This window comes from Chaetodon trifascialis, chromosome 15 (genome assembly GCF_039877785.1).
Source record: "Chaetodon trifascialis isolate fChaTrf1 chromosome 15, fChaTrf1.hap1, whole genome shotgun sequence".
Taxonomy (NCBI): domain Eukaryota; kingdom Metazoa; phylum Chordata; class Actinopteri; order Chaetodontiformes; family Chaetodontidae; genus Chaetodon; species Chaetodon trifascialis.
The window spans coordinates 8,756,653-8,782,944 of NC_092070.1; the positions used below are offsets into that span (position 1 = coordinate 8,756,653).

Sequence of the window (26,292 nt, forward strand, 5' to 3'; positions counted from 1 at the left end):
ACAAGAGAACATACTGATGCCTTAGAGCTCAAGACATCATCACATGCCACTTCAAAGTCCTTTAGCGCTCATGAATTATCAGCAAATACTGCATACTGCTGACGCTGCGGTCATGGAAGTGCTGCTCTTTATATCAAACAAGTTGTTAAAGGAGCATGCAGGCAAATTTAATCTCTTTGTGAGTTTCACTAATCCTGGCCTTTTGATTTACAGCAGTAGTTCTACAAATTTTCCAGGTGCATCAAATAATTTTGATGAAAAAAACTCACAATAAGGGGAAATGCATTTCAGAACTAATGGTTTCAAAGCTCATGATTACCTTCCTACACTAACTAAGTATTTTGAGTTACTCTGGGAGGAACTCTGAATACTCTGTCCATCTTTCAGTCTGTCACGCTCTTGTAGAGGTTGTTTTTCAAAAATTGAGGTTTTGATGAGGTGGCTATTAAAACATTACACTTCAATCGAATTAGCCGATCAGATAATCATTTAGAGGCTGAAGAAGAGGTCTATGCTACCCACGCTTTTGACAAACTCATCATGTGGAAACACATTAAACTGGATAAGAGATAGTCAAGGGAGTTTGGTTAAAAAATCGTGAATTGTGATTGTCTTCACACCTGTATAAATTTATTTCTTCATGTTCTTAGGGGTCATAAACATGAAGTTTTTTAGGGAACTTTCATGACTTTATGATGTATTGAGCACTAAGACCTGCAAAGTGAATGTAGCTAACTATTCATGCATTGGACGCCAGTGCCCCCTGCTGGACAATTGTCAGACAGTTGTACTAACATAGTTCACAAGCAACATGTTCAAATAGTAGATGCCAAGTTGACAATACACAGTAACAGGATTGAGTAATACAGCCAGAATTGCTCAGAAGTGTGCCAGTTGTTGTCCAGTCAGCTCTCGATCTCCTGACAGTTTTAAAACTGACTGACTTATGACATCCAAACACCATGGAGTACACTCGACACCCTATAGCCAGGTGTGGACATATGAGCAAATTATTTGGGATTGGACATTGGAGCCAAAAAGTGTTTTTGGAGGACATCTAAATATTAGAAACCTGTTGCCCAAAAGTGATCGAATACACAATCTCCTGATTCTTTCAAACTGGGACTTCCTGCTTCTTTCTGGATCATGGCTTAAGTCTAATATTGCAGTGGAACTACTAGACATACCTGTAATTGCTAAAAGCAAAGATAGATGTTCAGTGAAAGGTGGAGGTGTAATAATGTATGTTAAAGATACCATTAAAAGCTGTAAAATGGAAATAGAATCCTGGAACTGGAATGTTTGGCTGCACACATTACTGTCTCATCCCAAATGCCATTTGATGTGCTGGTCATGCAAAACTTTCCATCACACAAAACTTCATTCAATAGTATCTTTGAAGTTAGTTCATCAGACAGAAATGTCCTTGGCGATTTCCATGAAATGCCTTGGTTGAAAAGGATGTTCTTGATTCAAATGAAAAACAGAGATCAGGCCTTGAAAAACCTCCCTGAAATAAAAATCACTGACATAACTTTTAAATCCCTAAGAAAGAAGATGGTCAAAGAAATGCATGTTGCACATGCACAGTGCTTTAGCAGGTTGTTTGAAAGCACCAAGGGGAAAGGTTCTAATGCTTGGACACAAACACACAGTTTGGTAAATGCTAAACCTCTGAAACAAAGCTCTGTTAAGGAGCTTAAGGCTGAGAATACCACAGCGACAGGCCTTACAGAGATTGAAAATGGCTTTTTATTGGTTCTATAGATGAACTTGCAAACTTGAAATTTTCAGTCGGTTCAACTAGAGAATGATACGACAACAAGACCCAGAGAGCTCTTTCAATATCAAAATGACCAGTCAGGATACAGTACGCAAAATCATTACCAATCTGTCTAATTCACACACTACAGGTGTCTTTAATCTAGACACAGTATTCTCACTCGTCTACTCTTGCAGAACCATTCAACAAAAATTGTCTTTTGCTACAGAAAGAGTCCCCGATCACTGGACAACAGCCCGGATTGGCCCCATTTTCAAGTCAGGTCTAGATAAACTGGTGACAAAATTATAGGCCAATTTCCACATTTTCAATTTTCTCCAAAGTCTTAGAACAGACTGTAGCATAACAATTAATAACATACTGTACTTGGAGGATAATTATCTCTTGCATCTAAATCAATTTGGTTTCAGACCCAAGCATTCAACAGAACTAGCTGAAAATATTAAAAGCTTCTTGGATAGAGGGATTGTAGATGGTACAGACATTCTATACCTCTAAAAAAGCATTAGCACTAAAGCACTAAATTTAATTTCTCTCAAACAAAAACATGGTTTCATTCTTATTTACCAAATATGAGTCAACAGGTCACGATTGGTCACTCTACATTTGAATGCAGAGAAAGTTAATGGGCACACCACAAGGATCAGTTCTCGGACGTTTGTTGCTCAGCTTATATATCAATGACATTGCTGAGCGTTGTACAGGAGCTGGGCTATAAATGTACGTACTTGAGTTCATGTTATAAGTGTATTACATTCTGCTTTGTTTTTTCTGTTTCTATGTTTGTGTGTTGTCATGGATGGTTGTTCTTATTTTTGATTATTATATGCGCTGATTTTTAAATTTTGAATCATAACATGTCATTTTATAATGATTTGGAATGATTTGGTGTTGGAAATTAGCCTCGGCTACATCACTGGTTCTGTGTACATCTCCATAACCAATGAACTAACAAACCACACAAACAAACAAACTAAAATTCATGTGATAGTCTTATGCAAGTAGGTAAAAATTAGTATTTTAGGTAATTAAAATAGCAGAAACTCTAATATGACACAAGTATGTGGATACGATTCGGCTATTCCAAAGAAGCCAATGGAAGAAATCTGAACTCAGACTGAAAAAGACGTCACCATCTGTCTGATCAGTGTGCATTTTGTTCTGTGACAGGCAGCTGAGATTTTAGGCATATCTGCAGTGTTAAGGTGTTGTGGTCTCACAGTTTTTCTCTCTCTTGGTTTTTGAGCTTTAGTTAGTTTTAGTAGAAGAAGAGGAAAAATCTGAGACTGAAGACACTGCTGGCATTAGACATGCTAACAGGATCTATCAAGGGAACATGGCCGCTCTGTTGTTGTAATTACATGGCAATCTATCATGCCCCTTGAAATAAAGTGTCCTTAAAGTGCACTTGTTACAGTGGCTGGTTCTCCTACTGAGGAATTTGACAGGGGGTTCAGTGAGACTAAAGCCCCTTGCAGACAGGCCCACCCTCATTGCAGGGTGGTCACACCATCAGCTTCTATGAGATTTGCTTTGGAGGAGATGCGACATACAGAGGAGTTTGTCAGGAAACAGCTCACTGTAAGTCCCGATCTCTGACACTGTGTCACATCTGCATTTTGATAGGAAGCACTCATAGCTGTTTGCTCTATCCCATAATCAAATCATTTCTGTCCAGGTTTTAATTAAGTTAAAATCAGCCAGTGTCAGGCTAATAAGAGATTTGCCCTTTCAGCCCTCATGGTTGTCCTGTCTTGATCTTCCTTTAATTATATATCCTCCATCTCTGTCGGTCAGCCAGTCGCTGTTCCCATGCACAAGGACCCTGGCAGTAAAAAGCAGCCCACCCACCGGACCTCTGAACCTCAGGAGAACTAGAGAGGCATTTCTGTCGGTGGAGGAAAAGATGAAAAGAGGGAAAGGAGGAAGGGCAAGCTGCTCAGTAACCTCAGGCCTCGAGGCCATCGGCTTTTCATTAGCCAGTCAGTGAGTGAGTGAATGAGTGCGATCGGTGGAATGGTAAAACAGGAGAAGCCATGCTGGGCCACATCAGCTATTAGGGTGATTTGGGGGCTCCCACTGACTCCTATTGTGCATTGTCTCCAAAGTGAGCAACCAACGCTCAACAGTGAGCCTTTGTGTGGGACATTTAAATGCCTGTTAGCATGCTAATTATGGGATGTGTGTGTGTGTGTGTGTGTGTGTGTGTGTGTGTGTGTGTGTGTGTGTGCCAGTGTGTGTGTCCATCATCTTCTCATCCTCTCCATCCCCTGGGATTTACACCCTTCCAATTCCTCTTCCTCTGTCTCTTCTTTTCCATCCTTCCCCAATGCACTGCTGCACCACTCTGCACCACTCTGCACCACTGTGCACCACTGTGCACCAGCATTACTGCTGTGACCCCCCCCCCCCTTCAAGCTCCTTCCTGTTGTTTCCATGTTCTTCTTAATTCTTAAATCTGTGTGCTCGCAGTGTCGTTTGGTCCCTTTTGTTAATTAATCAGCTGCTTCTGATTCTGCTTTGCTTGGATTAGTTTTGCTTTCACTCCAGCATTTAGACACTAAGCATCTATCAGAGTCAGTGTACGACATTATCCTCACTTATCCTCTAGCCATGGAAAGCCTCATTTCAGACATGCGCCTCTTTCATCTTTGACAACTCGTCCTGCAAACTCTTCAGCCATCTCCAGCCTGTGCTTCACTTCTACCTGTCTCCCTGTTGCTGGATTAGGGGTGTACAATTACAGATTCCCAAAATATTTTTGGCCAAAGACAGCCATCCTAGAAGGGAGAAGAATGAGGCTGGCAACCTGCTTTTCAAGAGTTGGATATGGCAAAACTTGTCAAACAGGTTACAATCCACCAAGAAATAGTGTAAGGTGTTTCTGTTATTTCGTCCATCACAACACTGGAAAATATTTTATGTCATAGGTTGTTTTATTGTTTCCATGGAATTAAGTGGAATAAGACAGGTAACCCTATCTGCTAGAAATGACATTTATACACAACGACTTTGCATTCAGAATTACCTTTGAAACGTTTTAGTCAACAAAAGCATTTCAGTTGAGGTTCGGGAAAGATCATGATTGCTGCTGACTTTTTCTGTATTAAAATAGACTGTGAACATTAACCAAATGCTGTCAGAGCCTAAACAGGTCCATAAAAAGCTTGATAATACTATAAAAACTACGAGTGGATAGTGCATTGCAAGATTGCCTATTTTGGTGAAAAATCTGAACATAAATTCTGTGTCAATATTTTTGCAACTTCCCAAGTATCTTAATTAACAACTATTCCTCATTGTGTTAATAAATAAATGTAATTTAATAAATTTAATTTAATTTAATAAATGTAATTTGGTCTGCGTTAAATGCCCTACAAAACATATTTGCTGTTGCTAATTAGATCTTTATAAATGCAATTTCTAGGAGTCAGGGCTCAGGCAAGACAGATTTTTTTTTCTTTTTTCGAAGTATTAAAACTGAACTGAAAGCTATCCAATAACACACGCACACACACTCTTTTTGCCAACCCTTTAACAAGTTTCAATGTCTGGTGATCAAAGGCTCTCATGTTGGAGGTTTTGGGTTTTGTGCATTGAGTCCTGTACACTTCAAAAAAATCATGGCAAAGTGACTCCAGTACCTGCAATACAAGCTCTGCATGTCTATAGTCAACTAGCCATCTAATTCAACTCAATCTTATTACTGAACTGAGTTTTAGGACACAAAATGTGTTCTTCATCACTGAATTGAGTCTCTTGCACTTTGAGATGAACCATGAGACCAGTTAGCTAAAACTGTGAGAAGGCATTTCCATTCTAAGTGTCATAACATTCAACTGTTGACTCATATCAACATCCTATTCAAACAAACGTTAGGTCACGCTTTCAGCATCCATGCAGGTTATGCAGGCTAAACGAATTGACAGGCTCTAGCATAACTAGATGTCGGGTAAACAGAATTATCTCAACTGATCAAGAGAAAATGCAACTGATCACAACAGTGAGCAGAAACAAACATCTCTTGCTGACCACGACAAGGGTGGCTTTGTGTGCTGGGCCTGATAACCTCAACCCTTACACTGATGTTATATCTGTTCTGGATGCTCCAGACTGAATGCGAGTAATAGGATTAGAGAGGCTGAAAACATAAAATGTCCATCACTCAAGCTGACAAAATTGACAATGAATGCAGCAGAGTACTCTACAGTGTAAACACCTGCAGCCTCTCTGCATCGTGTGTAAGTTTGAACATTTTCATGATGGTATATGTTTATATTTGCTGCGTCCATCCAAGACACCTCATGCAGCATAAGGGATGGCCCTGACTGGAGACATCATTTCCTGAGCTTCGCTACAATGGACTTGTCTAATCATCTTTTCTTTTTTCCATTTTAATGGTTGAATTTTTGATTCTTGTATTTCACCTTGGGGTATTTCGTGAGATCATTTGTTATATTTATTTCAAGTACTTTCTTTTGACTGCTGTAGGCCAATAACCTTAAGATTTTGCACGCTTTATACTGATTTTCAAGATGCACTGTGTATTTAATACATGTCTGAGTGTGGTTATTCATTCTTGACCTTTAGGAATAGATGTGGTATTTTAGAATTACGCACCAAGAGCCAGAGATGATTTTTCATTATTGACACCTTTAATGGCTAATAAAGTTTTTGACTCTTGATGTGTTCTCCACAGTATGTGAGATCTTTCTGTGAGCGGTCGACTGGTGTGCACCTGCAGGGACTGCATGCACATGTGACTGTCTGTGTCATCATGTGATCCTCAGCTCTCCTCAGCAAGGGATTAAAAAAAGTTTTATTTTATCTTATCTAATCTTATTTTATGCACAAGTTACTTTCCCTAGTGACTAATTATTTTTATATACAGTAATTGGTAAAATAATTCAGTTACTCTTGAGAGAAGTACTGTCACTAATTACTAATTTACAGTAACTTGCACAGCACTGCTGATGACGTGTTTGAGCCCTTGAGCGCAGTTTACTATCGCACTGTGCAACCGTTGTTGGTTGGCAGCTACTTGTTGTTTTTCATGATGTATAGATTTTTCTTGGCACCTACAACTTATTGCTTGAAAATCATGACTGGAGGATTGAATCAGATCAAGTATCTGTTATGTCTGCTGCTAGCAGTTGAGGACTATTTAAAGATGTCACTGAATTGTCCCTGAATGATGATGCACTTTGACCCAAATCCTGACATGGTCCATCTGGGGCAACTCGGCACAACATGATGTGCTTAAACTGGTAACAGAAATGCAAATCAAAGTGACATGGAGCCCTCCAAGCTCTGTCCTTCAGCTCCTTAGACCTTCCATCCTCTAGCTGTCCAAAAGATGTCCTCTGACTTTCCCTGCATTTCCCATTACCTGACTGCCCCACCCAACTACTCACCTCACACCCCCATCAGCCGCTCGCCATATATACCAGTTCACCTCCTTTGTTTCTCGCCACACCGTTAAGTCTGCTTCGTGCCTTGCTCTCTAGCATCTGTATCCTCTTCTGTTGTCCCTGATATCTGTTTCCTGCACGTTTTGGACCTTTATTGGACTTTTGATTCTTGTTTGCCTGTGTGGACTGGCCTCTCTGGTTTTGACCCTTACCTGCCGTCCCGTAAGCCTCGGTACCTCACTGTGTGAGTAAAACCACTGAACTGCATTTGCTCTACCTCAGGTATCTGCATTTGGGTCCTCTCTCCTGTATCCCTGTCATCCTGCCACCACCTGCCATGACAGTCTGCGTGTTGTGTGTGATTGTGTGTGTGTGTGTGTGTGTGTGTGTGTGTGTGTGTGTGTGTGTGTGTGTGTGTGTGTGTGTGTGTGTGTGTGCCTGGAAACGGTTGAGTAGGCGACACGTATACAGATTCACATTTCTGCATGTAGTTTGCGTGTCTGCCTGTACGTTTTAGTTAAGATTGTGTGCATGTGGACATGTATGTACTTCTGTGTGTCTGCATATGTGCATGTGTCGCTGCGTCTATGTGAGCAGCTGTGGGCCCTGTATTTGAACTCTAGCTCACATGGGCAGAGTGAGGGAGGGCCGCAGGGTGAGGAGGCGATGGGAGAGGGGACTGATGCCCAACAAGCTCACCATCTCCCTCTCCCCTTTCATCTCCCTCTCCCAGCATCAAACAACAAACTCTTTCATTCAGGCATCTTTGCGGCCACCCGCCCCCAGACCCTCGAGGCCCCCACCCGTTCACGCTGCTTAATTCAATGTTCCGAGAAAAACTCATGATTGGAAAGTGACTTTTTCATCCTCGTCCTTTTCCATCTCCCCCTAAGAATCATCACCCCTCTTCCTGTTCTCCCTAAGTGTTTTTCCATCCAACATCAAAACAGCTTCTGTCCTATAAAGACAAAGAAATAAAATGCATGTCAATCCACTCTCACATCTGGACTACACAGTGACCACGGAGGACACTTCCAATGAGCATTCAGTGATTGATGATCCAGCATTCATTCTTACTAATACAAGACATTTTTACAACCCTGATTCTAAAAAAAAAAAAAAAGTAGGCACTCTGTGTAAAACATGAAAAAAAAACAGGATGTAATCATTTGCAAGCAAACTGTTTGCCAACAACAAAGTGTCCCTCAGCCCATGTAGTAACATCCTTTATACAATCATGTGTTCACAAAGAGGTGAACCTCTCTCCATCCTCACTTGTGAACGACTGAGCCTTTCCAGGATGCCCCTTTCATACCCAATCATGGTACTATGACCTGTTACCAATCAACCTGTTTACCTGTTGAATGTTCCCAACAGATGTTTTTGGAGCATTCCACATCTTTCCCAGTCTTTAGTTGCTCCTGTTCCAACATGTTTGAAACGTATTGCTGCACCAAATTCAGAATAAGCAGATATTACAAAAACTAATTAAGTTGATGAGGACAACTTTTCTGGAATCATGGTTGTATGTAGTCTGTCAGAAACTGATGGCCAGCTCATCTTAGTTTATTCACTGAGTCACAAGGATGTGAATGACTCAGAACAGCTCTTCATTTGCACAATGATGTAACTAAAAGACAAAAATGACCTCCTTTAGTTCCTTTAGTGCAAAATTAACTTGAAAATGAACTGCCAACCAAATCTCAAAAGAATTTTTTTACTTTATTTGTCTGACTTGTCAGAGAGGCTGTCTTCAAACAACAATGATTATATACAGTACGTACAATGAAGTTCAATATTATGTAGAAAAAGTAATAATACTTTCCACGAAATAAAACTGAACTGTGTACAAAGCATGTGAAATGTACACAGTACTTACAATAGCAACATTGTAGAGTATGTTAAGTTTTTTTTTCTTCTTCGCCAAAACTACAGATACAAGCAGAAAAGGGAACCATTATCAAACCTTTGGCTGGACGGCAATGACCAACGCTGCCAATTACTTTTACTTTTCTGAGAAAGTTCTTTCATCTATAAACTCTGACTCTGAAAACACTGTAAATAGGCCATTTAGACTGATTTGCCAGCTTATGACACGAAGCTAAAACTACTGCAGTCTAACAGAGCACTCGTGCAATAAATCCTTCTTTCATGAAAGTTAGAATGGCAGTTTTTGTTGAAGCTCATTTAGAGAGATGTTAATTCAACTTCAAAATACAGCATTTGTGATTGAGTGAGATAAAACAGGCATAAAAAGATATGTACAGATATGTGGATATGCGTTTGTAGGATAGGCACATATTCAAGCCCATGCAGTATGGGAAGTATGCTCCATATTTTATTAGAAGATGATCATTTGTTTTGTATAGAAAATCTTAAACTATGTTGAGTGAGTATTAAGTATTAGGCAAAATAGGCACCTTGTATTATACTGGGTTACAATGACTCATTTATTCATTTGTAACAATGATATTTTAGAAACTGGTTGTATGTTGTGTATGAAAATTCTCTAACAGCAATCGTCTGTAAATACTATTCCCGGTACATCCTTTTGTATATACTTTGTGTTAACTGCATGCACTTTGTCTTTTAATATTCTATTCTGTCATTGATGCTGCTGTGAAATTCAGAATTTCCCCTCGAGGGACGAATAAAGGAATATTGAATTGAATTGAATTGAATTGAATTGAATTGAATTGAATTGAATTGAATTGAATTGAATTGAATTGAATTGAATTGAATTGAATTGAATTGAATTGCAAACAGTTGTCAAGTCAATAGTGGAGTTAAACTTTCAATGTTTCCCTCTGAAATGTGGCAAATAAGCAGAAATATAAAGTAGCATAAAATGGAAATTTTCAAGTGAAGTACAAATGTCAAAGCAGCACTGACGTACAGTACTTAAGTAAAATGGACAAAAGCTAAATCGGATATTTAATGAGGATTTTGTTTTGTGTCCAGGGGGACAAACAGTCTGTGAGAGAATCATTAAAATTTAACATTTTTAGAGAGGCACATCATGCTGTGTGATGATGTCCCGAACAGCAACCAGCCAGACATGCAGTAGAAACATCCTAACAAAGGACACCCTTGTTCCCAACTGAATTCTTGAACATCATTTTCTGCATTTTCCTGCAAATGACTCAATCTCCACGTCCCTCGCCTCTCATTCCGCTCAATTATCATTTTTCAAGCATGTCCCCTCGTCCTACAGAGATGGGTTGTTTGGGACTTTCCAAATCTGACCATGAAATCTGCTTATGTGTGTAGGGATGTGTGAGAGGATTTACTGCCAAAAAACATGCACACATAATATACACACATTCAAACTGCATGCATGGTAAATGAAGAGAGATGCACGTAAAAGAATAATGTGACTGATTTCGCAGGGAGATGGGAGGCGGTTTGCGAGGGACACAAGGCAGCATTGAGGATTCTCTTTCTCTTGTTCTTCCTGAATCGTCCTCTTTTTTTCCTTTTGCCTTTGTTGCCATCACAGCTGCAGCAGGGCCCTGGGACCCCACAGCTTCTTGGGCCAGGCTTGGTTAATGCTTGTCAGTATGTTATTGGCTGCTCAGTGTAGCTCTGCCTACAGTATGTCTATTTCAGTGTAAACCTGCACTGATTGCTCCAAAGGTCAAAGGTCACATGCAGCAGAAGTATCTCAACAGAGTATTAACACCCAGCCAACTACTGTCATTTAAAACATTTTTCATACACTTGTGATTATTTTTAGCAAACACGGAATCTAATTTGTCAGTCATCATGTTGTAATGGAGAGCACTAATGCATATAGCAAGATTTACTCTGTAACATTAATCCACAAATTTTATCAACACTCATACTTAACAAGGCTGCACGTGCATGTTGTCATTGTTAACATTAAATCTCTGAGTAGTAGTCACCTGCTTCTGGTTGTGTCTATCTGAAAGTCATATGACATGACAGCAGAATTTTATTCACTGCTGAGCTTCAGCTTAGTGCAACTAAAATGCATGCGACCTTTCACTTACTCACAAGGGGTGATAAACTGTGCAAAGATGATGAAAGTCACTTACATTTAACCGAGCAGCTTTGTTTTCAGTGTAACACCAGCTGTACTCATTGGCTCAGCAGTGCTTTGAGCTAAACGCTAATGCTAACAGTGTACTAATATGCTGATAATGACAATGCTAACGTGCTGATATTGCATGTATAGTGTTAACATGTTCAGCATCTTAGATTAGCCTTTTAGCTAGTTAACATTTGCTAATTAGCACTAAACAGAAAGTACAGCTAAGAACGTCATAAGTTTTGCAGGTATGTGGGAAGGAACCAAAGTACTGGACAAATTAAAAGTGTGACCTGATGTTGGTGCTGGATGAAAGGTCAAAGTGATAATTCATTGTAAGCGGCACACAAGTGTGTGGACAAAATTTCATAGTAGTCAATCCAGTTGTTGTTGAGATATTTTGCTTCAATCCACAAATATCAATCTCATGGTGGCACAAGAGGAAAAATCAGGGGATCACCAAAGTAATTTGGATTCATCCTCCAGGAATCATGAACTTTATGCCAATCCATCTGTACATGATGAGCTAACAGGAGAGTCAGAGAGGCTGAGGATCACCAAAGTCATGAGGATGCATCCCGTGATCATCATTGGTATTTCTACAAAATTTCATGTCAATCCATCCAGTAGTTGTTGAGATTTTTCACCAAAAGCCAAAAATGTCTATCTGCTGATGGCGCTGAAGGAAAGTCACAAGATCTGACAGTTGTTAAATTTTAGTCTCAACCAAAGCGATGGAGACTGGCAGAAAGACAGACTGACCCTGCCCTCCACAGATCCATGAGCATGACTTAATACTACGACATGACAGATTTCCAGGTCATCATTTCTCCCCCTAAAAAGAAGTCTAAGTCTACAAGACAGTTCTTATGTAAAATGTTAATCATCTCATACCTGCTGAAGAAACACAAACATGCATTTCAAACCAAACACTGTGACTGTAAACACATTAGGGTGAATACTAAATGGTCAACACTGCTGCTGAGAGCGAAAACAGGAAATATGAGCCAAATTCCCAAAAACAAGCAAAAGGATGATTATAGAATCAGAGATCAGCCACGGGTAACTAAACTCTCTCTCTCTGTGTCTCACCTGGGACCCTTACCCTAATAACCCCACCCCCCTCCAACCCCACCCTTCCCAACACACCCCACCTCAACCCCCATATATCAATTTCCTTTAGATGTTCCCCCTCACACAATTGAAGTAACTAAATTCTTTCCTTTGGCTGGCCAGAGGAGATATGAAGCAGAACACACAATGGGCTATTCATTAAGGTAGCAACACACACACACACACACACACACACACACACACACACACACACACACACACACACACACACACACACACACACACACACACAGTCTTACCCCCATTCATCCCCACCAGATCAGTACTATAATATAAATGTATGCGCATATAGACATGCAAACACACACATACTCTCTCTCTCTCTCTCTCTCTCTCTCTCTCTCTCTCGCTCTCTCTCTCTCACACACACACTATTTCACAAGGTTACACAGAAGCACATGCAAAAACATCCACATACCCACATATCGCACACTCACTCACACAGCATCCCACCTCACTCCCCAGCTGCAGTGAAAGCCTGTCCAAGTTCTTGCCAACCCCTCTCTCTCTCTCTCTCTCTCTCTCTCTCTCTCTCTCACACACACACACACACACACACACACACACACACACACACACACACACACACACACACATACCACTCCTCCCTAACCAGTAACTCAGAGAAAGTCAAGACGAACACAAAAGAATAGGAACTTTGGTGGTATGAGCACAAAGGCAGGATTCAAACGTTTAAGAGGGGGACCTATTTAAATGTAACACAGCTGCATGAATTTATTAAGGAAGATGGATGGGTAGAAAAGACCAGGGAAGATCCTGAGGCAGGTTATCCCTCTGAAGATTCTCTGACATATTAATTGGCCATGTAACTGACATTCATGACTATTCCATAATCTAGAATTTGAAGGTGCTCAGTGCTCGCCTTTCATTTTCAGTTACAGTATGCTACTTTTAAAACAGAGGCCTGATCTGATGCTTCAAAAGAACGAGGAACCTGGTTTCTCAAGCAAGACTCTGAATCCACACCAGCTCCAGTTGCGTTGTTTTATGGCTGACTCTGTCCTCCCTGCATGAAAATAAATGGGAATCCATCAATATCTCATTATTGCTGGCATTATTCCAGAGGAACTCAAGCCTGAATGCTGCTTTTATCACAAAATTAAGACAGACTTGATTACACTTGTAATAACTTAATAAGTGCAATAACAGCAGCCTGCCGGATCCTTCTGCATGGTTGACTGATCCACTTCAATGGGCCAATACTGACACACCTGCTCTGTCCTGCACAGGTGCATGCAAGAGGAGAGAAAGAGTGAATGAGAGACAAATAGATGAAGAGTGTCACGGAGAGGCAGAGTGTGGCTGGAGTAAGAGAGGGACGCAAACTGCTTTCAAATGATACAGTGACTCAGGACATGTGATAGACCATCCTACACACATGTGCTGAGGTTGTTTTTTACATCTCCGCTCAGACTTTCAACAGCACCACGCTAACACCATTACTGGCTCAGCTGAACAGATTCCTGCGTGTTGTGAGTCAGCAGGAATGTGTTTTTCCAAAACAGAAAACAGGCAAAAAGGGAGATGCCCCCATCTCTGTGCCTTTGCTGAAGAATGCTGTCCAGCCATAGCACACAATATAATACACCTAAATTTGTAGACTTTTTACTCTTAAACTTTAAACATCACTAGATACAACACAAAATATAGCTTTCTGTAGTTCACAGGAAACATGCACCATGTGCCATTAAGGGCTGTTTTAAACTGCTGTGTTGATTTTGTTGTGAAGCTGGTTGTGATTACATTGTAATGTTAATAAATGACAGGAAATACATGCAAAGTGCACTGCTAGTTTGCGTTCTTCTCTGGCTGAATATTAGCAATTCCTCTGGCATCACTTCCTTTAAATCCAGTGTGCCCTACAGTTCCAGTATTTTGTTCAGTTATTGCAAATTTGTACATTTGTTGTATGTTTGTTTATCGGTCACTGCTTGTTAATAGAGTGACATCACGAGGCACCAAAGATTAGCCAATCGCAGGGAGTCAGTTCAGTACCTGTTTTTCACCAGGATTACTGGGTACAGCCAGGTTTGGATTTTGTTACTGTTTAAAGCTTCACGTGTTCATATGATTCTTAAATATTTTTTTTTAATTGGTTTGTTTTGGAGTCTGTTTTCCCTCTAAAATATTGTGTAATTAGAAAAAATTCAAATTATTGAAAAAGATCAAATTTGAGTCTTGGTCCTAAAAAGCGTAAAATAGGAATTCATAATGTTGACTGTATGAAGTTATGTTGAGTAGTGGGGATGATGATGATGATGATGATGATGATGATGATGTGTGTGTGTGATTCTGGCCTGGCCCTGCGCTGATGGGGGTGTGGGCCTGGTGCCTAATGGTCACAAGACCACGTGGCCTGCGTCAGGCATCTGCTTTGACGTTGCCAACCCAAACAACCTGCTGACGTTTAACTGTCACCGTCCATGTGTGCTTCACAACAAGCTGCATCATCGTCTCCGTCGCCTGACAGGAGAACTTTGTACCATTTTGTTTGTGTCCATCATAATAATCATCTCATTTCTCCATGAGCCTCAATAGCTGTATGGGAGTATAGTGAAAGGGACTCACTCACTCTGTAGAATCAAAGGAGATTCATTATTGTTAAGAGTGTTTCATATTTTGGGGTTTAACATTTCTTTGGAACATCATCAGCATGATTGTCATTTCTCCTCAATAATATCACAAAGTAGGTCGAAAATTGGCCTTAAGTCTGTCAACTTTTTATGCCAAGAATCTAAAGGTTTAACTATTGTTCACTGGGAGCACACACACACACACACACACACACACACACACACACACACACACACACACACACACACACACACACACACACAAACAAATATAGAGAGTGTGTCTGGTTATTATTTCTTAAAAATCTACCAAATCTTGCGTCTTTTAACTTTTAGGTTAGATTTCTTTTAGGTTTGTTGTACTTTATATTTTAGCATTTTGAAAGTTAGCGACTTCAAATGTAAGTTTTTTCTTCAAAATAAAAGTAAAGCTACTTCGGTAAAATGCAATGAGAATTGTTTAAGCACAGTTGCACATTTTATCATGAGTAGCAGACCTGAAAGCAAAGGTTTTTCACACTGAAAACATTTTCTTCCGTGTTATAATTAGGCCTGATATAAAAAATAGTTGGCTGTAGAAAATAATAAATAACAAACACATTCGTAATGTTTTGATATAAAACTCTTAGTATCGACACGTGTAGCACTGATGTATTAAATGGCAGCAACATTATATTCGAAACAAATACTCTGTACAAAATCTGCAGTTTTTCTAAACGTCTCTCTTCGCTTAATTCAATTTGTGAAGTGCGCAGGCTGAACCGCATTAAAGCTTAATTTTTCACATTTTAGGGATTTAAGAAACAAGAATAAATTATGTCTTCTGTAGTTTTAACAACATGTTTACTGGGGGGGAGCACGCTGGCGTATTTTCTCGCAGCGCCAGATGTATCTAAATTCTGGCCGGAACATTAAATTCGACCCAGTTTGTGCCTCATGTCATCACCCAGCATATTTGTCTCAAACAAGCCGTCGCCATAGTCACGTGTTACATTAATTGACATTTTTGCTCTCACGAATCTTTGTTGGGCCTTGGTTAATTCTCCCTCATCATTTGCGCCCACACAGTCCAAAACAAACACTCACGTCAAACCGAGGTAGGGCCGCAAATCCTCCGCTCCACAGCGGGACACAAATCCCCGGAGTGGCTCTCACAAGGTCCCTGGTTTAAAGCTCCAGGAGCCGCACAGTCCCACCACAGCTGCCCGGGCTGAGTCCCCGCGCTCCTGGAGCATTTTTCTCTATATGTCGGTTTGTTGAGACGCGGACAAAGAGTGGCAGAAGAAGAGAAGACACAAGCTTTTTTCTCCTTTTCTTTTCTTTTTTCATTTGCACAGAACTGCTTTTTGTTCCCCACTTTTTTTTCTTTCTTTCTTCCTTTTTTTTTCATTTAAGGGGGAAGAGGGTGCTCGTTTTGATCACATGATTACAATTCACCTGAGATAAAACAAAGGACGCAAAGAAAGGCGGTAGAGGGGGATGAAAGGGGCAGAGAAACAGACAGAGAGATGCACTCATGGTTAGGGTTCCCTTATCACAGTCAACATTAATGGATAAGGAAAAAAGCGGTGATTTTTGGATTGGGTGCCAGTGTGTCGCATGGCGGGGATACAAGGGGTCATTGTTGAGAAGAACAGCGCTCGTGTTTGTCTCCCCGCCAGTCTCCGCTTTCTGCGTTTCCACCAACACTTGGTTTTAAAGGCGCGCACTGTGGCTCTCAGTTAGAGGCGCTGATGCAATTAGAAAAGTCACACATGGGCATGAAGAGGTGCACTGTCCCCGCCACGCAGCCTTGTTAAGGGCCTCTGAATGTTGTCTACACCTGTGATGTGGCGGTGAATATAAAACCATTTCATACCTTCAGCAGCACTCAGTAACTTTGATCTAACTGGACGTTCAGTCAAAACAAACGGGCATTTATCTGTTTGTGAGCCACAGCCTTCCCCCTCCAAGCCTCCGAGCGTGTTCTCAAATCTCAAATTAAACTGCGTCAGATTCGTCAAATATCATACTCGTGATGAATTGTACACTCCAACACACACACTTGATTTAATTTTGTTCTTCATTTTTTATTTGAACTTCGGTCCTGGATTCGTGCACAGTTTGAATATTAATAGGCCAAATTCGCTGGAGGGAGCCCGCAAAAATGAAATTGTCATTTCGCTCTCTGAAAAGTCGCAGATATCGTTAGCTGGACTCCTTTTCACGTTCACACCAAATCAAGGCCTGTATAACCAGATGTGGCAGTATGACATGTAGCTCACCATAAAGCAACAACACATCCCCCATGTAAACGCTTCAGAACATGAAAATCTTGTGTAAATCCTTGCGCAAAATTCCGTGCGCAAAATTACGCACGCTTGCATCTGGCGGTAATCAACTTTTATTCCTTTGAGAGTAACAAAACCTATTCCTATGTTTGTTTGTTTGTTTTTTGTTGTTGATGTGAGTTGTTTTTTTTTATGAGAGAGAGAGAGAGAGAGAGAGAGAGAGAGAGAGAGAGAGAGAGAGAGAGAGAGAGAGAGAGAGAGAGAGAGATGTTAATTCAACCAATCAGAGATCTCCGAGCCTTCGTCTGTGCAGTTTTGCTGCTCCTTTAAGATTTGTCCCCCCCAGTATCTTTTTATTTTTTTTCCTCTCAGCCTCATACAAGGAGCTCTTTAAGCCCCGGTACCGACACACAGAGCAGGCATTCATACTCGGGCAGCGCGAGCGAGGGGGCTGGGGAGCGAGCGTCACTTTGGAAACTCGGGAACTCACGGATTCTCGTGCTAAACCGGCGACCTCCTTTTCTCATTACTGAAGTAAGGCGCTCAGCATTTCCAACTCTTTCCTCTCTGCTGCTGGTGGCTGCTCTGACTCTGCGATTTGATTACTTCTTCTCGTCGGCCGACTCAGATTTAGATGATGTGATCTCAGCTCTGATAACCGTTAACGTTGCATGATGATTATTAACGACTGTTTCAGGATCTTTTTTTTTTTTTTTTTTCGTTCTGAAACTTTAATAGTGTAACATTTGGGGCATTTCAAATGCATGTGTGAGAACAGTGCTGTAACACAATTTATTTTCAGCACAAAAACATCCCAAGAGCTATTTCTGACTCCTTTTAGCAAGGGTGATGATGATGATGATGATGATGATGATGATGATGATGATGATGATGATGATGATGAACATAACCTCTGTCATGGTGGAACTGATTTTTACTGATCGTTGATCATCATTTGTTTGGACTCTCTCGACACAGAATTGAAAGTTCAACCTGTCTCTGTTCGACTTACTGAGGAGGCACTGAGCATTTTTCATAGTAAGAAAAGAAAGATGCTCAAAGAGTTTATAAAGAAAGGAGACGTTTTTAGAAGTCGAACCAGCTCAACGCAAAATATTGGCAACGTAGCCCCCTCGACATCTTTTTTATGTGTGTGTGGGTTTCTAAACAATTAATTTGTATAAATTCCATCGTTAGATTACAGTGCTCTTGGTTTAAATACATGTTGCGTTGGTTTGTCCTATATTTACTGTTGTTTTGGAGCTGTGTGGACTAGATGACACTGTAAATAAGAGCTATTGTAAAACCAACTGGGGGAAGAAAAAAGTTTCCAAACAAGCAAATTAAGGCCAAGTTACTGGCAAGTCAAGCGGTGATAATGAGTTCACACAGCCGAGCAGTAAATGTGCTCAGTAATGTAAATTAATAAGAAGCGTGATTTGAGGCCTGTGTCGAAAACAATTAATATATAATGGCCTACTGTATATTATTAGACAATAAATCAAATACATTGGTCGCTGCAGGCTGCTGCAGATGACTTATGTGACGCTTGTTTGTTCCTAATTTGAGGCGCTATCTGTTTAAGAATCAGAATAAGAAAAGCCTTTATTGCCAAGAACGATTTTACACATACGAGGAATTTGCTTTGGTGAAGTTGGTGCATGACACATGTAGTAAAAATAAGCTATCAATAAAATGCTTTGCGATTAATGTTGTCAGTGACCAAAGGAAATGATCACCACCCAGTCAAGTGATTCTTGATCATCGCTCTTTCCTTTATTTTATTAGAGTAACAAGAGTGTGTCCTCCAAACTGGCAACACGTGCGCAATGAGGCGTTTGGAGCCTTACGCGCGGTGTTTACGCACGGTGTCTCTGCAGCGGGGACGCTTTGGAGACGTGTCTGTGAGGTGGCCTGGCAGACCAGGTGGCAGGCGAATATCATTATTAATGCGCCTCGAACAGATGGTAAAGCTTTTACATGACCCTCTGCTGAAAATGGAGACGATTCCTGGCATCCACTGTGACGTTAATTAAAAGCTGGTTTTCAGAACATGTCCAACTTTGATCAAGAGCCACAGGACATATAGTCTGTAATTTAAGTGCAGTCAGCCAACAGAGCAAAATACCATTTTAAACATTATCTATCAGTTAAAAAGCATTCTGTAGGTTAGTAAAAGAACAGTCGATGACCAGCAGAGGTACTCAGAAAAAGGCGGTCTAACTAGAGGTTAATATACTTAAATTGTATCAGAAAGGCATTTATACACTTACACAGATTTTCAAGTATCTACAACCAAATCCAGCTGCCTTAGTGTCAACCCGTCTTGGATAACCATGACCTGGATGACAGACGGCACTTGTACATGCTCAGTGAACGCGTCTTAAGTATAAAATATAAAGGCGAGGTAACCTGAGTGTTAACTGGGAATATTCCATGTCTTGACAAAGCTACTTCAAAATGTCACATAAGCGACATCACTAATTATCCCGCAATGTGATATCGAGGCAGTACACAAACCAGCGGGCTGTGGGTCGCTGGTTCACGGGAAGTTCGCTGATTTAGGACGTGAAGTTCGAGGCAGGGTGTTGATTTAATGGACAAAACAAGGACACATTTTGCTCCCGCCGATAGACCTGGCACTGTTCAACAAACAGACTGTGTCCAATGCACACACGCGTACTGACACGCACGCACACGGGGTTTATATTTCCAGCGCCTGGCCATGTTTATCCAAGAAGTGCGGAGTATAAATCCAAGGTCTGTGCTGCTGCGGCCTCATATCATTCCAACACTTTCTCTCAGGGGAGCTTGGAATAACTGCAAAACCTTAAACAGTAGCTTGTTTGGGAGGGGGTGGGGGATTGGGGGCATCCTGTGCTATACAGGAGCTTAACAGAGGTCCATATACTTACATGTGTGTATACATATACATATATATAGTTATTTTCATTGAGCCTGACACTGGGCATGCAGATCCACTTTCAGGATAAACGACAATAAGAATTCCATTTTGAATCTTGAGGATATTATGGCAAATCTTAGGCTTTCTGATAAAGTTCAGTTCCATGAGGTAAATACATATTGAATGGACCCCAGGTGCACCAATGAGACTATTTTAGCTTATATTTGTATCTCACACTTTGATGAATATGAAGTTAGGATTCCCTTCCATGAAAATGTCTCCAATATTGAATACATTTAGCCTCAAGGAATCACTTGAGGTACCCTTTATACTGGTGATCGCCTTTCTGTGTGGAGTTTGCATGTTCTCCCCGTGTTCACCCGGGGTTTCCTGCTTAATAACCCCCACTAAAAACATGCAAGAAGATCACCACCTGACCAATGGTGACGAAGGTGAACTGGTCCCCGGGCGCCGGCGTCGGCTGGCAGCCCACCGCTCCTGGTCTGCCGCGGAGGATCGACAGACCGAGGATGGGAGAAATGCGGAGAAAATTATTTCACGTGAAGCATGGCGTGTAGTGTGCAACTTACTGTCTGAGTGATGTGATGATAAAAAGTACCTTAAAAAAAGGGGGGGATTTGGCTGGAGAGGGCCCACAGGAGGACGGTTTCATTGAGAAAAATTGGGGTGGGGCAATCCTTTCAGGCTGAGTGTTTAAGGTTTTATTACTGTGACAACGGAAAGAAATTATGTAATGTCAAACACAAATTTCCCTCATAGAGAGGTCTTGACTTGGCATAACTAACCAGATTACAGCACCTCCTCTGTGTGGATACAGACAATAGGCCGACAGGTGTTGGTGAAGTTCTCATGAAGAAAGCACGGACTGACATTGTACCTCTGGTCTGTTGAAGTGACTCATCTCTCTGCTGTTTCAGGTCCTTGCAGTTGGATTTCAATCGTGGGACAAACGGAGGAGAGAGTGAAGGGGAAGTCAGGAGGGAAGTGAGACCGGGAGAGTTTGGCGCAGACAGTTGTGCGTTAGCAGGTAAACTGGGGTCCAAGGTGCGCACTGAGCCGCCTATGATACCAACAACGCGGATGGAAAGAACTTTAATGTGGAACCCTCACAGAGTTTTGCAACGGAGGCTCAGAGTAGAGACAGACTGGCAGTTTATATTATAACTTAGAGGTGGCCAAAGATCAGACAGCAGTCACCCGCAAACCGTGCGTCACTGTAGGGACAGACAACAACAAGGACCCGACAGGCAGAGCTAAGCATTTTAGGAACAGGCCTTTTATCACCTGCGCACCTGGAGGCTTGTGTGTGTAGAGAGATGTCCAGAGAGGAGCAGAGCTTGTCGGAGGTTGAGCTCAGTCCCGGGATGTCGGACGACAGTCGCTCCCTGTCACCGAGTCATTCCTCCGGTGCGACTGGCGGGGGGGACTCGCCTCTACACCGGCAGCAGCAGGCGCACCTGGTGGGTCTGGACGACACCACGGCGGGCTGCTCCTCCATCAAATCCGACGACGAGGACGAACGCTTCCCCGCGGAAATCCGCGACGCGGTAAGCCAGGTGCTCAACTGCTACGACTGGACCCTCGTGCCAATGCCGGTGCGCGTGAACTCCGGAAGCAAGAACAAGCCGCACGTGAAGAGGCCCATGAACGCCTTCATGGTGTGGGCGCAGGCGGCGCGGAGGAAACTGGCCGACCAACACCCGCACCTCCACAACGCGGAACTCAGCAAGACACTGGGGAAGCTGTGGAGGTGAGGAGGCCACTTCTGTGGATAGTTCAGGGCTGAAAGTCAAGCCACTGCCGTGCTCTGACTGTGCTCACACTCGCAGTAGGCCTGCAGCAGCTGGCGGGGTGTTGACAGACTAAATACAAATTTCCATGATGAATATTTAGCTTTCAACAACCACATTTGCACAAACATCATTACAAAAAAGGGGGCCAGAGTTTATTGTTAGGGTTCAGGACAGGACAAGAGCTGAACGTTTCGAGGCAGATAAAGGCAAATGGGTAGTAGTTCCCCTGTAATATAAAAAACGGCTTAGTTTTCTGTGGTCTGACTTGCAAAACAGTATCACTCAAACCCAGTCAGCTGATGTTTTTGCATCCTGTGCTCAAATTCCCCATAATTTCTTCTTCATTGTCCTTTGTTTTCTGAATCATCACTCTTCCATGGATTTTACTTCAGGCAAGAAACGAGGTTGGTTTAGGATGTTGTGAACTTGTAGATGGATTTTGAAGATAGAAATGTTCAAGCACACTGCTTCATTTTGTTTTATCCAGCATCTTTTTGGTTTTGCCTGATATTCTGATAATTATGTAACTCGTGCATGTCTTTTTTCAGACCACTTGGTTTAACTTGGTTTTTATTTGCTTATGAACAAGGACATAATTGTGACCTTGTTCATGAGAAAATGTGACACCTTTGCCTCAAGCAACTTGATGTGTGGCACGATGCTTTCTGCAAAATATATAGTTGCTGTAAATGTGTACTGCCACAAATGTGATGTGTTTTAGGAGACATGGCTGCCCCAGACCTCTGCCACATTGTCTAAATGTCCACCTATAGACACAGCTTGCCAGTTAAGAAGCATTTGTATGTAGTTACTGTGCGCCTGCCCGCTCATATTTAAACCTTCAACCTACAAATGTAAAAGTATTGTGCTATTATTTAGGTTTATTTTGGTTATTTTAATTGTAATTTCTTATTTTATATTGCCCCCGCTCCTCTTACTCAATACATCTGTTTGTGTACAGTATGTAAAGTGTGGTTGAAGCTTGCTAATATTCCCGGGTCAGCCACAGTAAAGTGAATTTTTGTGGTTTGCCTCCTAAAAACCTTCTGCTCTGTTAGATAGCTAGCTGTCAACATCGCTGCCTGTTGAGCACAGAACCTCTGCGGTTCCTTAAGTTCAAAGTTTTATCAGACCATCTACCCAGTTTCTATTTTCTCACACAGAACACTCACTTCTTGTTGACAAGAAGGTCAGAAAGGTTAAATTTATTAACCTTGTGGGGAGTGAACATGAATTAGATCAAGACTTGACCTTGGTACAGGCATGATTGGTTAATTGGCCCAGAAACATGATGAGCAGAGAGGCTGAGGAAGGTCAGGGGTTTCTCATGCCATTGCTGCCTGCAGTAGTAATAAGGAGCTCAGTTTCTTGTTTGCAGACAGGATGCATCTTTGGCCTTTATTACTTCATTACTGTCCAGCAGGCATGACATTAGATGCAGCTGCACAGATGTAATGAATAAAGCATAAATGCGCTGAAAATGGAACAAACTTATTCCTGGAAAGTATGCTGCAAAGCATTTCTGTGAGAGATAATTTTGACCCATATACTGTGTGCTGATATTCTTTTATGCACATTAATCCAGACTCTTGACTTCTTGACTCCAGAATATTAAGCCTTCATAAATCTTCTGAATGTACATTTAGCCTTCATGTAACACATGCTCTGAAAGTTCTCAGATGGCTACCAACATTTTGCCGCGCTTTTTGCATCATCATGTTTCATGCATCATGTAACAAGAGCCAAAAACTAGCAGTGTGGCCAAATTCTGATTGAGTGCTGAGACTTTTCTTCTGTTCTTCACACCTTAAACAAACCTATCAAACCTAGTTACCTTCTTTTTGTCCAAGGCTTCTTAATGAGAACGACAAGCGACCCTTTATCGAGGAGGCAGAGAGGCTGAGGAAACAGCACAAGAAGGACTATCCTGACTACAAATACCAGCCGCGCCGTCGCAAGAATGGAAAGCCTGGCTCCGGGTCAGGAAGTGAGGCAGACGGCCATTCGGAGGGTGAGGTCAGCCACAGCCAATCCCACTACAAGGGCCTGCACCTGGAAGTGGTCCACAGTGGGGGAGCTCAGACCCCTCTGGCAGAGGGGCATCACCCTCATGCTGCAGGTGTGCTGCCTGCTCCCTACCACTACCCCACTGTCCTAGACCATATTAGATTAGTCTGGATAGAACTGGAGAGTGTGGCACACTGAGACAACTGCTTCAATATGCCAAGAAAACTACAGTAACTATATCTTGTCTTGTGTCTCCACAGGTCAGAGTCACAGTCCTCCCACACCTCCCACCACCCCCAAGACCGAGCCTCAGTCTGGTAAGGCAGGGGATGGGAAACGGGAAGGTGCTGGGAATGGGGTCTCCCGTGGCACCATGGGAGCAGAGGGAAGCTCAGGTGCTCCGGGATCTGGGAAACCTCACATTGACTTTGGTAATGTGGACATTGGTGAGATGAGCCATGAGGTGATGGTCAACATGGAACCTTTTGATGTCAATGAGTTTGACCAGTACCTCCCCCCCAATGGGCACCCGGGGGTTGGGCAGAGTGCTGGGGCAGTAGCAGCTGCAACATCCTCTCCAGCCTCTCCTTACACTTACGGCATCTCCTCAGCTCTGGCAGCAGCCAGTGGACACTCAGCAGCCTGGCTCTCCAAGCAGCAGCAGCCGCAGCAACATCATGGCTCCCCTCTGGGCTCAGATCCCTCCAAGGCCCAGATCAAGAGTGAGGCCGGAGGTGCTGGGGGTCACTTCGCAGAGGCAGCCTCAGCCGGTTCCCATGTCACCTATACGCCCCTCAGCCTTCCTCACTACAGTTCTGCCTTCCCCTCACTGGCCTCCAGGGCTCAGTTTGCTGAATATGCTGACCACCAGACCTCAGGGTCATACTATGCCCACTCCAGCCAGACCTCGGGGTTGTACTCCGCCTTCTCTTACATGGGGCCCTCTCAGAGGCCCCTGTACACTGCCATCACTGACCCAGCCAATGTACCGCAGTCTCACAGCCCTACGCACTGGGAACAGCCCGTCTACACAACGCTGTCGCGGCCATGACAGATAACAAGAACAGAGGGCACTGGTGCAGGTTCAGCCCCCATGTCAGACCCAAGGAGCAGCAGCAACAACAGCAGTGTTGGTGGTAACGATGGTGAAAGTGGTCTAGGCCAGGGGGAGTGGGCAGGCACTGGGGGAGTCGGCTGGGGAGGCAGGAGGGGACACACCCCATCCTACTCTCGCCCAGAGGCAGAAATGCTGTCACAGCTCAAGGATGAGCTTGGAGCGTGGTGCTTTTGAGGCGTGGTTGATTATTTGGAGCACACAGTGTAGTAGTGTAGTAGTGTAGTAGCGCAGACAAAAAAACACCCACCCACCACCGCAGAGTTCCAGGTTACGTTTACAGCTGCAAAGCAGTGTTCGTAAGTGGTGAAGGATCATGTCCCTGTCAGTTTGGTGACCCCACGTGTATCAGAGGAGGCACCCTGTAGTCTACACCCCTCTTCCACAAGACACAAGGGGTCAGTGGCAACAGGGACCGTGGTACACAGTGAGAATTAGGAAGACCTTTACCTATAGAGAAGGGTGTGACGAGAGGTAGCCAAATTGATTCTATATGAAATGTTTTTTCGAACCAGAAGTGTGGAGTGCCACTGTTCTTGGCTGTGGCACATTCACTTCTCAGGCAAGGCTGACCTTTTACCAAACAGAAGTCAGTTTTGTATTGCTTTTGAAAATCAGCACAAGTACTGATAACTACTGTTGGTTTCTGAGGCACTAACTCGTGCCTAATAAATTCAAATCATTCCACTGTGTTCACTTAAAATGCCTTTTGTACACACACTGAACATGTGTGCAGGATAAATGCCATAAAACCATGTTGAGGATTTGTCGAGTGAAATGTATTTTTAGTAAAAAAAAAAACAAAAAAACAATTGTTGTGATGACCGGCTGTTATCAGGATTGTTTCTGTTATGTACTTGAAATGACAAATGTACACGTGTATATTGATGCATACAGATTTGAGATATTTGTGAAACAACCAAAGTTTTGAGACCAAAACTTGTAAAGAAGAAACAGATTGTACAGATGTTTCTCCCAACGTGACACTCAGAACTACCTTATATTTTGTCACTAATTAGCTGTCAACACTTCCAATGTGATTTATTGCAAATTGCTTAAAATTGTATTGGTGTCAAGAGCTACTTCTGTCTTTTTCACAATGGCACTGATGAGTGTGTTGATTTTCAGTTGTATTTGATGTATTCACAAAGAACATTCATGATAAAAGACATATTTATACTTGGATAGTCGATTTTAATGGTCGCAGTT

General features: G+C 42.3%; 1 protein-coding gene across 2 annotated transcripts; it reads left to right on the forward strand.

Annotated features, from left to right (window-relative positions):
• Positions 1-17,635: 17,635 nt before the first annotated feature.
• Positions 17,636-25,697, forward strand: sox10 (SRY-box transcription factor 10). 2 transcript variants are annotated; one of them, XM_070980850.1, is made up of 4 exons: positions 17,636-17,777; positions 21,087-21,919; positions 23,813-24,081; positions 24,230-25,697. In XM_070980850.1, the coding sequence occupies exons 2-4, from the start codon at positions 21,486-21,488 to the stop codon at positions 25,018-25,020; spliced, it is 1,494 nt and encodes a 497-aa protein (XP_070836951.1). In that variant the 5' UTR covers positions 17,636-17,777; positions 21,087-21,485; the 3' UTR covers positions 25,021-25,697. The 2 variants fall into 2 exon arrangements, with proteins under 2 accessions (XP_070836951.1, XP_070836952.1); XM_070980851.1 differs by having other exon boundaries at positions 17,665-17,777; positions 23,813-23,973.
• The last annotated feature ends 595 nt before the right edge of the window (positions 25,698-26,292 follow it).

What these genes read in the sequence shown, in the direction of transcription:
- sox10 (XM_070980850.1), top strand. Translation starts at nt 21,486, where the DNA reads ATGTCCAGAGAGGAGCAGAGCTTGTCGGAGGTTGAGCTCAGTCCCGGG. An exon ending in ACACTGGGGAAGCTGTGGAG is followed by an intron (nt 21,920 to 23,812) that starts GTGAGGAGGCCA and finishes TTTTTGTCCAAG; the next exon opens with GCTTCTTAATGAGAACGACA. An exon ending in GCATCACCCTCATGCTGCAG is followed by an intron (nt 24,082 to 24,229) that starts GTGTGCTGCCTG and finishes GTGTCTCCACAG; the next exon opens with GTCAGAGTCACAGTCCTCCC.